At 36.1% G+C, this 13,828-nt stretch overlaps 1 protein-coding gene across 1 annotated transcript in view; it reads left to right on the forward strand.

Moving 5' to 3' along the window:
* MYO3B (myosin IIIB) overlaps positions 1-13,828 on the forward strand; it is a gene marked incomplete at its 5' end in the record, with an annotated part of 135,221 nt that overhangs the window by 23,912 nt on the left and 97,481 nt on the right. The window contains 4 exons of the mRNA XM_010010810.1: positions 135-269; positions 3,679-3,783; positions 4,046-4,145; positions 7,668-7,744. Coding sequence (XP_010009112.1) covers positions 135-269; positions 3,679-3,783; positions 4,046-4,145; positions 7,668-7,744 — 417 coding nt within the window. The remainder of the gene's footprint in view (positions 1-134; positions 270-3,678; positions 3,784-4,045; positions 4,146-7,667; positions 7,745-13,828) is intronic.

A 13,828-nucleotide genomic window follows, 5' to 3' on the forward strand; every position in this document is an offset into this window, starting at 1 on the left:
CTTTCAGCTGCATGAAAGAAAATCCATATAAAAATAAAAACTAATTAAAAATGGTTGTTATTCTCCATGAGAGTTTGTTCTTTGTACAGACTTACTGTGTTCATATGTTCTGTATGTTTGTGTTTTTTATTTAGGATGTAGATGAAGAAATAGAAGCAGAATATAATATTTTACAAGTTCTTCCAAATCATCCTAATGTTGTTAGATTTTATGGGATGTTTTACAAAGCAGATCATTATGTGGGAGGACAGCTCTGGCTAGTACTTGAGGTAAAAGCATTTTGATAACATTACATCTCAACTAGCAAATGTTTGGTTTCTGTTTGTCACTGCTAGAAGAATCACAGGCTTTCATGATTCTCTGATTGGGGCCATTAATCAAAGGACTGGTGAAAAATGATGTGTGGTAGCCCACTGTTGAAAATCACATCCAAACTTAAAGTTTGTTCAATAGGGAATGTCCTTGTATTTTATTTCTGTTCAAGGTGCTACATTCTGCCTCCAAAACACACAGATCCTTTTGATATAAGTGTTTTGCCTAAAACCAGCTTGAATTTTTCTTGTTGGAGGAAACATTAGATAAGACATTTCTCTAAACTTTTGGAGAGCTCAAGCACTTAAGGGAAATGAGAAAGATCATGTAGTAGTAACATGGAGTACAGTTAACAAATATGCTGCCTATTGCAAAAGCGAACGGGGAAAATGTAATGGGAAAGTCTGGTTTATGCTAATTTAAAACTTCAGGCTGGTTGTTGTTGAAAATCTAGCAGCAGAAATGCCTTCTATTAACTCTTCGTATTGAGTAGCAATCAAAATGTATTTTGCCAATGAAAAATGAGTTTTGGTGGTCTTGTTGCCATTTAAGTGGCTGCCAAAGATTGCTGCAAGTTGATGATTTCTTCTAGATTTTTTCTAGATTTAATTGAAACAGAGCTTTGCACAGACTAAGGAGCAATAACAGACTAAACATTTCTCTCTAACTAGACCAGTAAAACTTAGCATTCACTTTTAATTACTGATCATTTTAGAAATTCTACTCCCTGTTCTGGAATGGTGACTGGAATCAGAATAAGGAATCTTTATTTCCATTTTAGGCTGTGGAATCCCAACAATACATCTGACTTTTACGTGGTGCAGAATTATGTAGCTTGAATTAAAACTCTTGAAAGTGTTTCATCTTAAATTTCAGTAACTATCAAAAAAAGGAGCTTTGGTATTTTTCATTTGGTGGGTTTTTACTGTATGCCTGCTGGCTTTGTGTTGAGTTTGGGCTTGGTTTCCCATGTAAAGCACATGTTTTATTTCAACTGCAGTGTATCAAACAAAGGCATCAGATGTGGCATCCCATATGACAAAATTTTGTAAAGCAAAATCATGCCATATTCTATATAGCAAAGTTGAATGTAGAATTTGAGAGACATAGCTGTTTGTATAGACCTTATCAATTAAGTATGTTCATTCAAGTGGGTCTTGGTGCACATTATCCAAAGTTTTAAAGAAATTTGACATTAAAAAAATGTGTTTTCCTTAAACAGATGAATTTACCAGACAAGTCAAACTATTTCTTGCCTTGGAATTTATACGCAAATTTATGTATGCATAGAAGTTATTTTTTATATTATAAATTAATGACCCTTTTTCAGTAAAAGGGATTACACAAAGTACTCAGGTTTTGATCCCTGAATCTTTGATAAAATATATTCATTGGATGTGTGACTTCCAAAATTTGTAGTAGAAAGGTGTTCTTTTCTTTAGGCACAGTTTTGCCATGTTTACTCACTACAAGTAGGACCTTGCTTTGGTAAATGCTTGGGATGCTGAAGAGTAAAAAAGGTGGTCACCTTAAATATTTTTATGATAATACGGTTCTTGGATAGGTGTAGCACAGCCAACTGTAAAGTATGTTTCCTTACTTTTCCATCTAAACATGCATCATTTCACTTTTTAAAGTATTACCATTAGGTGTGAAGTGGTAATGAAGTTTAGAAGTTCATTTTGTACCAGGTCTTTGCTGACTGTCAAGAACAGTGTCACTGACAGCTGTAATGGTTTTCGTGGGGTGTATTTTTCAGAGTCAATCATTCATTTAATATATGCCACCAAGCAGCTGTCAGTCTGTATCATTTTTCAGTCACAACCAGGTTAGGGATGTTCTTAAGTGAGGGTATGCTTTTCTGTATTCTATTTGCAGGCTAAAGATGAGTTTAGTACAGTCTGTCTCAGTACAACATTTAATGCAATGAAAGCAAGAAACAAAGATCTTTGACTTAGTGGCATGTCAGCAAATGGTTAAGCATGGAAAGAAAAACATGAGCTTTCTCTCATGAGATGATGAAGTTCTCCTGTAAATACATTTGATGATTGATATTGAGCTGAATTTTCCCACCTAATTTATAAAAAAGAAACCAAAAACTCTACTAATGAATTAAGAAGTGAAAAAAGTCACATTCTTGCAGAACTCATCAGTTTTTTCAAGTAATAAATGTTTGCTTCAGGAACTTATTTACATGAAAGATACTTTGTTTATCATGTATGTTTTGTTTATCATGTCTGGTCCTTCCCATGAACTAAAACTTTTTTAGTCTAGTGAAACTTTTTCATGCAAGGGGAAGTTACTAATAAGTGAAGGAAAATACTGATGTATCACAGAAAGTAATGATTGAACTGAAACACTATTTGAGCAATGAAAAACTTGAGAGTTTGTAGAACTTTTCATACCATTCTCTGGATTTGCACTGTAGTATTTTAAACTTAATACTAGTAATGTAAAATGAACTTGTGTTGAAATGCATGTGATTTCTGTATGGCAGAAATGTTGATAAGGGTGCTGGCTACAAAAACAGGTCTAGAGGAGGAAAGTAAATGTAGGAATGGCAGTCAGTTCTCCAATGATGATTATTATTATTTTTTTAATCAAATAATTATGAATATTAAAGTAAGAAAAGGACAGAGAAAGGGGAGAGCAAACAGCTGCTTAGATGGGCATGGACTATGATGTAGGTGAAAAGGTATTTACAGTGATTCTATTTTACTGTTTCTCCTCTTTTGATGTATGGCAGCCTATTAGTGGGAAATGCTTGCAAGAAGCTGCTTTTCTGGATCAGAATGTTTCATCTCAGCTGTTGACAGCACATGGCATCAAATCTGAGTATAGAGATATGGCTTCTGTCTACTTTATACTGCCTGCCAGCAGGAGCATTGATGGAGTGAAAGTTTAAAATGACTGTAATTTGTTGCCTCCCAGTTATCAAGAGCATCAATCTTTTTTGTCTGGCCTTCACTTTGCACAAAAGCAGTTTTTTAAAAAGACAATGCACATATCATTGTGAAAATACTCAAATAATGTAAATCGGACTTAGAAATCCTTTTTTAAAAGCAAAATACAGTCCTGTTCTTAATATTTTGATTTTTAGTTACATTTTGTAAATTACGCTTCATAATCTTTATTTTTCACTTCCCTCCCCCCACTCAGGCTGCCATGATTTATTATTAACACTGCTAATAAAATACATTCTAAGGTGGGGTGACAACATAAATAATTGCAAGGTAAAAGTGTAGTTGTTCCCAGACCTCTTTTGTAATGCAGTTTTGCACAGTAGGTGTTCACAGTCTAAACAAGTAAACTGAGTAACTGAGGACTTGTTTGTTTTTTCCTCTCTCACTACCTCCCCTTTCACAGCTGTGCAATGGAGGTTCTGTCACAGAGCTTGTCAAAGGTCTGCTGAAGTGTGGCCAACAGTTGGATGAAGCTATGATCTCATACATCTTATATGGTGCTCTCTTGGTAAGGATGTTCATTGGGCTTGTAATGACAGCAGAGGGTGCAATTTACTCATCTCATACATACATTTTCCATTTATAAAATGTGGTAATGTTGACAATATTATGTGGGCTATTATAGCAGCAGGAGTTGTATGAAGCATGTAATCCAGTGGACAGATGTTTCTATAGAGGATGTGCAGATTTTCGTCATTACATTCCCTAATAGTAGGGTAATTGTTTTTAAATAAGGGAGTAAACTTTTTTTTGTTACTGCTGGTATATAGGGCCTTCAGCATTTACACAATAACCGGATCATTCATCGTGATGTGAAAGGGAACAACATTCTCCTGACAACAGAAGGTGGAGTCAAGCTCGTTGACTTTGGTAATGACCACTTCCCATTTGTTTTCCTGATACATGCAGTTTAGCCAAAGGCATCTGTTTTACTTTCCTCTGGGAAGGCAGAATACTATAATGAGAGATTTTTTCAGGAGGATATTCGGAATTATTTTAAGAAAGAAAAATGAAGAAGGAACCTGATACTGCAAGAATAAAAATTCTAACCAAAAATCAGTAATAGACTTTTAACTTAAAAGCTTAATCATAATCTTAATAATTTAAAGTAGGTCTGAAGGTACTATTTTATTTACAAAGCTCTTTTGCATTTCACAAGGAATGTCAGTTCCAGGGTAGTTGTCCTGCTAATTTTAAATTTAGATACTCTATCTTTTGCATATGAAAAGGAAACATTCTTTTCTCTGAAATGGCTTTTGCTAGCCTTAAGCGTATTTATTCCCTCTGAGCAGAAGGTAAAATGGTCCCTTGGGTCCAAAACCCAACATCCATTTAATTTGTGATTACTGCTGTTAGATTTGAGCATTGCCAGTCTGAAAAAGTAAGAAACAGGAAGCAGGGATGAAAGGGACTTGGCAACAGAATTTAACTCGGTTCAGCAATTTTGTTTCCCTTTAAAGATGCACTTGTAAAAATAAGGAAGTGCTGTAGCAGCTCAGGTAGATGTGAATGCAATTTTATTAAATGTAACAGAAACCGATTATTAGTAATATGATTTATTAATGAAATCGTATAATATGTAAGGTAATTGTCATTGAGAATAGCACTGTGTGAATAACAGATGCTTGTTTAGCACTGCATGAAGGTAGAGAAAAACATTCACAAAATGAGAGTAGTATAAAATGGTGTGCCAAAAAATTCTGCAAATAATATTATTTTTAGGAAGATAATTTTAAAAATGTATGCAGTGGGAAGCACATTTGATACTGATGTTGTCATGGTATTCTAAATATAACATAAAATGATATAAAGTAGGTTGGGAAACAGGAGGCTTTTTAGTATCTTCTAGGGACAGAAATTCATTATGTTGAATAGTAAAGGCAACAATTAAAATAGTGCTGTGAGAAACTTATGGCCTGAAGCAAATCTTGGAGTGAGTCCTTGACCCGGTGCAAAGGAGGAAGATTCCTTTTTTGGGGGAATTTTGGCAGTATGATCTTTGTTTGTAACTAATCTGTTGTGGAAAAGGTTGGCTTTTCTACCCAAAACAGAATGTTTTTATCAGATGTATCAAAGGGCTTGGCTGCTGTGGAAGCTCAGCTTGGAGCTCTGGCTTTCAAAAGTGTGCTACAACTCCATGTGGAACATTCAAGGAAACTGAGAATCCCAACCTTTCTGGTGTCCTATGAGTCCCTCTGATTCCACATTTTACGTTTTTCTCCCTAGGGGTGAAGTTACAACAGTAACACTAGAAAATTACAACAAATGTGACTACCTCAGAAAGAGACATGAGTTGAATGTCAAGTGTTTTCTAACACTTAATGGTTAGGAAAAGCCAAGAAATGCCTACGTATCTGTGGGCTTCCTGGCTAAGGAAGCAGCCAGCACCGAGCTTTCATTAAGTTGCTGTTTTTCTCCTGTAGCCCACTGCCATAGTCATAGAAGGGACTCTGGGAATGGATTAGGACTGAGTCATAAGTGATGTTGAACTGTTTGTCACATTTGTTGCAGAAAGTGGAAAATCTATAGTGAGAAAGGCAAGGAGCTCAGGAAGAGAAGGGACTCGTGGGTTCAGATGATTGAATGGCTTCAAATTGGAGGCTGTTCTTGCTTCTGCAAAAGTTTCTCTGTGATGTTGGCAAGTCACCTGCATCAGACTTTGTAGAAGTGGCCACTCTGTTCCTCAGTTTACCAATAGCCAGTTTGAAACATCTTGTCCTCCTTTACAGAAGATCTAAGTGTTCAGATCTATTACAACTCTACCTCAGGCATGTGGAATGCCTGAAAACTGAAAGATCTCAGATTAAGTACCTCAAAACAGTGGATGCTTTGGATATTTTTAGATTAATCCCCGGAACTAATAATCCTCTCCCATTTTGCAGGAATGTTAAGGAGATTTATTGTTTGATGATGAGGGAAGGAAATATGTCAAAAGGAAAACAAAATAATAATTTTAAATTTAGTGTAGGATTGGATATACTAAATAAGTATAATAAGAACTCAAATAGATGGGGATAAAAAAATATTAAATGACTATCCAGTGAATGCTATCCATTCTGTCCACAGAATGAGACAGAATCTTGAAGAAAAAAAAGTTACTTCATATTCAAGACTGTACATATGGATATTGGGTCACAGAGAGGATTACACAGCCTTAATTGAGGCTGGTTTTTTTCCTTTATTGCATGATTTTACAGGTTGCTTTTCCAATGTAACAGACGTTTCTTCCCTCAACTGCTCTCAACAGCATGATATATTTGAATAGGAATTGGTCACAGTGTAAGTCAACCCAAAATGTCTGCAAATTATCATTCATTTATGCTCATGCTTGCTCACACATTCCCAGCATCTTCCTCTCTCAGCTCTTTGGTATTCTGCACTGTTCTGCAGTGTCCATAGATAGCAGCTACAAATTAAGCTAGCTGAAGAGAAATCGGAGTTAAACGCACAGAGGCTTGCTGTAGGTCCTAGCCATTAACTGTTTCACAGCGGTACTCAGGGAATCACTGAAGACTTGCAGTCACACTGAAAAATGACAAATAAATACAGATTTGAATGTTGAAACCAGCAATCAAATTATTTAACTTATGAATTATGAATGCCATTTTCTTATTTCTTGATATCAGGCAATATGTGTTATACGTGTTGCTACTCGTTTTTGTCAGTGGGTAATTCCATAGGAGCAGACCACTGTGCTTTTTGTTTTTAAACAGTGATAGGGTGAAACATGTTTTTAAGTCAATGATGGTTTTGTGTCAACTTTATCAGAAAGCTCCTGAACTCTACAATTATATGTTGACCAGAACATGGAAGATTTGCTTTTTTTCAGCTGTGTTTCAGTAGTCCAGCCCCAGTCAGCAAAGCACTGAATCACAGGCTTTGTTTTAAGTATGAGCTTAACTCCCTAAGTATGAGCTGCAGCCTGAGCTTGAGCTTGCAGGGAAGGATTTAAGCAAGTGCTTAAATGTTTTGTTGAACAGGAGCCTCTGTAAATACTCTAGTGAACGCATTGGCTGCCATCAGTGTTCAGGGACTAAGTTTCTGAAATGGAAGTTTTAAAGTCAAGTTGTAATTTGAATAGTTCCTGTTTATACTCATGAGAAATCAAAAAGAGGTCTGTGATATTTAGGTGCCAATTGAATTTTCAAGTTTGAATGGAAGTGCTTCAAACTGAGAATCATTCACAAAAAAATCTTTCAGCCATTCTGAACAAAAACAGCAAGCTGAAATTAATCAGACAAATAATTCAGTGCAAAGGCTGCACCTACTTTTACCGGGCATTCTGCAGCTGTACTCCCAAGCTTGGGGTTTATTTTCCAGATACTTGAAATAAACTAACTGAAATGACAGAATGAATTTGAGGCCAAGTTTTTTGGATCTCTTTTATTGCAGGTGTTTCAGCCCAGCTCACCAGCACACGGCTGCGTAGAAACACCTCAGTGGGAACACCCTTTTGGATGGCACCTGAGGTAGGCAAACATTCCTGTCTGGGTTGTCTCCATTTATTGCAGTGCACACCTTGTTGCCACTTCCACATAGTAGTAGAAAAAAATATCTTTTCATTTCTCCCCTCTGTTCCTACTTTACAGCTAGGCCCCTATTCGTTAAAGTGCATGTACTATTAGGATACACAGAATGGATTTCTAATAATTTAATTATTCTATTCTCTGTAATGTTTCCATAACAGTACTGACAACCTGCAAATAGCTGAGGGTCTTCTTGAAAATGTTATGATTTGCCAATCAAATACTGTATGTCTTGGTGTCCTTGTCTGTCCCTCTAAGTAGACTGGAGTGAGGAAAAGGAGGAATTCCCACATTCCTCTTTGGTTATAGGACTCTGCAAAACCCTGACTCAGCTATGTAGGTTTTAACCTTAATCATTGAGTTAGGGACCTACACACTTAGACACATGGAGTAGCATAGCTCAACAATGGAGAAAAATAATGTAGAGGCTGCCTAGGCAACTATCTTAGACCATATTTTCACATACTACTCCCCAGACATAACCTTTTCCCTTCTATTTAATGAAGCTCTAGAAAGTTTTAATACATTGCTGGACAAAGTCTTCTGTATTTTCTCTAAATTTGGGATGAAAGATGTTAATCTTTGCCCTCACCATTTTAAGAAACAAAAAATACTTTTGTAATTATGAAATAAAAAATATGGAATGAAAAGGGGGTGGCTTGTTTATTTGTGTTGTTAAACCTTCATAACAGTAGTAGCCTCATTTCTGTTGAAGGCCATTAGACTTCTTTGAATTTTGGGGAATTTGGGATGGAATTTGTATCACACACAAGTATTTCTGTATGTCAGACAGGTAAAAGTATTGTGCAAACATTTGTTTTAGAACATTTTGTACTTTTTATACGTCTATTTCTGTTGCTAAGGAAGGCCAATTGTAGCTGAGTAGAGAAAAGAAGCTGCTGTAACAGATCCAAAATTGATCTTGTACACTCTCACAAAGAATGGTTGATATTTTACCATCTCCATAACAACCAGTTTACGTCACAAAGGAGACACAAGATACCTTAGAAGCCACTGTGCAAGCATTATTTATGGAATCACCTTGGTTGGAGACATTCTGAAACCTTTATAAAATGCTCCTCTAGACAATAATGGACATACTGTGAAATATTTTACTAAACTGGGATTATTAGATGTCATTTTTACAGTGCTGTTTTACTTGAATAATTACCATTACAGGCAGCAATCATACTGAATGTATTTTCCCATCCTGCTTGAAAATATTAATTCTTGAGTTAAAAAGCCAAAGAAATAAGTGGAGATTCTGATGTGAAAATTTTTGACCTGAAAATATAACACACGTATAAGCAAGGTATGTTATGTGTCTAGCACATCAAAACAGGAACAGAAGTAGCTTTGAGTGCTTCCTGTTTTGATTTTGAAGATTTCTCAAAATAACCAGTACCATAGGCATAGTAACTTATCTCACATTTGCATGCCTATGTGTGCCATGCTGATGAGGCTTCATAGAGGTACCCATCTGCAAAACGGCTGTAAGATGCTCAGATATCCGGTATGCTGTTGTTGAAATGGCTTTTGAATGACAAGTTGCATAACACGCATGCTGAAGTCACTACAGTTGCTTTCTTTGTGTTTATACGAGTGACCTATTTCTCCTGGCTTGTGAGGTGCAATTTGCCTTACTTCTGGGGAGATCTTTCTGGTAGTTTTGAAATGTGCAGTGAAATTTTTATGTGAAAGGTGAAAGATAAGGACCGCGATAAACTGAAAAACTCTGCTTTGTAACAGTTTATTAGGAACAGAGTTTTCTAGGTGGAATTGTGGTGAGATCAGTAAAACCTAGAAAAGTACTTAACGGCTACAAAAATTTGTCTGTCTAAAGGTTTTGACATAGGATAGAATCTATGTCAAGCCCCACAATACCATAAAATAACTGGACAGGAAGGAGAAGTTACTAATCAGAAATAGAAAGCATGAAGAGTAGGATTTTTTATTTATTTATTTTTTGTAAATTGAACTTTTATTATCTATGTGTGAAACACAGGAGCCTCTGTCAATGCATGAAGAAATCATGGGATCTCATCTTATGTAACAGTAAGAAAGATGGATTTATTCTGAAGGGCGAGTGGAGAAGGGATGTAAAAAAGCTTGCCTTGGAGGAAAAGACTACAGGAGTATTTCAGAAAAATGAAGCTGACAGGGAATATTTTCCAGGGTAAATCCCAGGAAAATACAACTTGGAAAAGAATCATGCAAGATTATTCAAGCTGGCAGATATGAATAACTGGATATAAGCAGGAGACAAATATGCTGGAAACTAGAATGGCTAGGATCAGGAACAGTCTGCATAATGCGGAAAACCATTGTATTTTAAGATTAAGTTAGCAAAATGTATCAAAGGGATTATATGGCATGGTACTTGCAGTAGCAAAAGTTCATAGGAAAATAGGGTGAGGGTGACGCAGGGTGTTCTGTTCAGCTCAGTTTTCTTACTGGCCCTATGAAAAGCAGCAGCTTATAACCATTTTGAGTGAGTCAAACATCTTCAAGGGCTCTTTTTTTCTGATGACTGTGAGGCTTGTTTAGCAGCAGCAGGACAAATCAAGAAGATCTGTCCTTGAGCATTTGTTCCAAGCAGAGTGTGTGATTAACAAAAATTTTGCTGAAATCTGAAAATAGAGGGAATAACTGGGCTGTGTGGAAGCAACAGAAGAACTTGGTAGAGATGCCTCAGTTTGAGAGCAACTTTAAAGCAGATTTACTGAAAATCCGTCATTGCTGTTTAACCTAACTAGTATTGTCTCACACTTACAACCACAGACATACAGAAACTGGAACACTGAATACAGGCATGCCAAAAAAAGATAAATAAGGTAGCATAGTTTAAATATGGTGGATGCTTAAACCTGTCTCTTGCCAAACACTTAAGGTACTGAAAATCTGCTTCTTGTATGCTGAAATAAATTGTGTTGAATGTTAGCAGGAGGAATCAGATTTGAAACTTTTGAACTGAACTACCTCTATGTCTCTAGTTCTAAGCCTTAACATGTTTTGTCTTCAACCTCTCATGCAGAACTGAGCAAAATCTAGTTCAAATAGAATTGCAGCTTTCCTTTTTCCTAAAAGTATCATAATCTAGCTGGAAATTTGACTCTTGAAACAAGCTCAGTTAGAATCTGTACATGTTTTCTTTGCCCTGAATCTACTTTTAAGAACAGAAAGAGAAGAAGAATAGGATACTTGAAGTCAGAAAGATCTGGAGAGATGCTGAAAATAATTTAAAACCATTGGGAGTATGCTTATGTATTTTACTGGTAACTGCTAAAAATGGCAATGGTGTGTGAATACTTAGGTTTTAAAAGGAACATTGGTAAAACATAGTTGATCCTTTGAAGAATTATGTGTTGAAATATGACACGTAACTGTAAGAAAGGTTGGGACATTGGTAAAGGTGTCATATGAGTTCTGTAACAATGAGTTAACCAGTGGTAAGATCTTGGCTTTGTTTTGCTTTTAATTACAGAGGGATTTCAGATCTAATTATTTAAAGCTACGTTAACTCTGTATTTTGGATGTTTGTTACCATCCTGCCAAGGTGAAGTAATGATCAGTAAGACTGCCCCAGATTGTTTTCTTTCCACCTGCTGAATACTCCTTGGCATAAAGTTCAGTATGTGTGAGCATGAGAATAAATTTCTGAAGTGTTAGAACAGTAAGCGACTAATTTAAATTGTTTTTTTTTTCCCAATATTCCTTTGTGTTTTTTTAAACTTTGTCTGATCATGTGTACAATAAACCTAATCCTGAAGCAATGAGTAATATTTGCATTTTTTCAGTATAAAGCTATGTTTCTGCATAATCTAAAGAAAAATCAACCAAACTGGTAAAAAAAGCACCCCAACAAGTAAGTTCATGTAATTGAAAAATATATGAAGGGAAAAATCTAATTTTGCAAAGACTCGCAGCAGCTTTTCCACTGAGGCCAATATTCGTTACAGTAAAGGCTGTATTCAGACCTCAGAATTCTGTCAAAAAAAAAGAAAAAAAAGAAAAAAAATCCTCATTTTGGTAAACTAGGGCTGATTTCTCATATTTACCTCTCCCAGAGGAGACATCAAAAAACTACAAAAAAAGTCCGTTTAACAGTAAATACATTTCATGTGTAGTTAAAATACTGAGTTGGAAAAACAGCATAGGAAAGACAACCCCATCGCTAACTGGGCTTATGTTTTTAATTTACTTTAAACAAGTACAGTGATACATTCTTTTGAAACTACTGGATATATTCTTATTTTGTCACACTTCAACCTAGAGTATTTTCCAGCCCTTTGCTTACATCATGGGACTCAAGACAGCATCCTGTTAACAGCTCTAGGTCTCTTTAATTCCTTATTAGCCAACATCATTAGCTCTTCTGATACACACATTTTCACTGCAGTTTTAAATGCCATATAAGCATGGAATTTTGTAAATTCTGATTTATAATGAACTGTAGGAATCCACTGCTTAGTACAAATAGGATATAGATTTCAAGAACTTATATACACTTATTTTTCTGCCTGAAAGGCATTTAAAAACAGTTGTACAGTGAAACAATATGCATATTTTGTGATAGGAAAATATAAGGAATTATGTACCTTCTCTAAAAAGGAAAATATTTCCTTCTAAGATCTTCCATGAAAGTGTAATAACTATTCTTTTACAGGTAATGATTAGATAGATTACTGAATTAGCTTCTAAATTTTTGTTTTAACCTTGTGAATTACAGTAAGTGAGATAAGATTGAAAAGATAATCTACAAAAAATAACTGAATGTTCTTAGGAAGAAACTTCACAGGTAGGAATAGAGAAAACTTCTGCTACTTTTACAGAATTTGTGTTTATCTGCCATGATTATTAATAGTGAAATAATTGAAAATCCCACACATTTAGTGGGTAGAAATAATAAATGCAGTAAATAAATGGTAAAAATAAAGAACGGTGGCATTAAAACATTCATAACAGATTTTTGTTACCGTGTGATTTGAACAATTGCTTGTTTAACATTACTTATAATTGCTATAGTATATATTAAGCCTAGTGGGAAAAGGAATAGCCTACTTGGCAAAGACCTGGAAATTACATCCCTGCTTTCAGGAGGTTAAAGTAGTGGGACACCACAGTGTGTTAGAAATTATTTTTAGGGAATACCAGCTGCCTTCTTGAAATGGCAGACTGGGTTTGAGCATGTCCTGTGGTACATGTGGTGAATAGGTATGGGCATGCCAGAGAGGAACTACTACAGTGTCAGTGTGGGAAGGCAGAGTGGGAAGAGTGGGAACCATTGGTCTAAACAGATAGATAGGGCAAGATTGTGTAGAAGAACTGAGGGACATAGAAGTGGAATGGCTTGCTCAGGGACTTACAGCAGGTCAGTGGCAGAATGTTTTGGGAACTTTTCTAACAATATAGTTATTATCTGAAACACCATGGAAAAATCTGTGTGATGATGAATAAGAAACTAAAATCCAAATAACAAAATGGGGGAATATGGAGCCAATTTCAATCACAAATTTGCTCTTTTTTGATTATACGAATGTGCTTGAGGGCAGGGAGCAAGGGAGAGAGGGAAAGAAGAAATGAGGAAGTGATAGCGATAGATAGGTATTTCTTTGGCCTGGATAATTCAGTGTCCCCAGTGCTGCTAAATGCTGTCATGAAAGATAGCTTCCTCCCACCCATGAATAGTAATTAGAAGAGTATTTGCTATTCTGTTTCCTATGTAGATGAATTAAGTTGGGTTACATAGTGTCAGGGGGAGCACAGGAGTTTGGTTGGTTTATTCGATTGACTTGCATAGCTAGCAGTTTTGTGCTCCTTGCAGCAAGGGTAACAGTTTTGAGCCACCTTCATTCTCCATGCGCAGTGCTTTCCAGCATTGTGCTCACACACTTCATAAGCTGCTTAGTTTGCCACGTCAGCTAAGTACAGCACTGCCCTAGTTCAGGAGCTGCAATGTTTTTAACTCCAGACTTCTTTCTGCGGGTGGGTCACCAGCACTAATTGTGTAGCAGTCGTCTCCAGGTA

The sequence above is a fragment of the Nestor notabilis genome, unplaced genomic scaffold (genome assembly GCF_000696875.1).
Source record: "Nestor notabilis isolate BGI_N333 unplaced genomic scaffold, ASM69687v1 scaffold4390, whole genome shotgun sequence".
NCBI lineage: Eukaryota > Metazoa > Chordata > Aves > Psittaciformes > Psittacidae > Nestor > Nestor notabilis.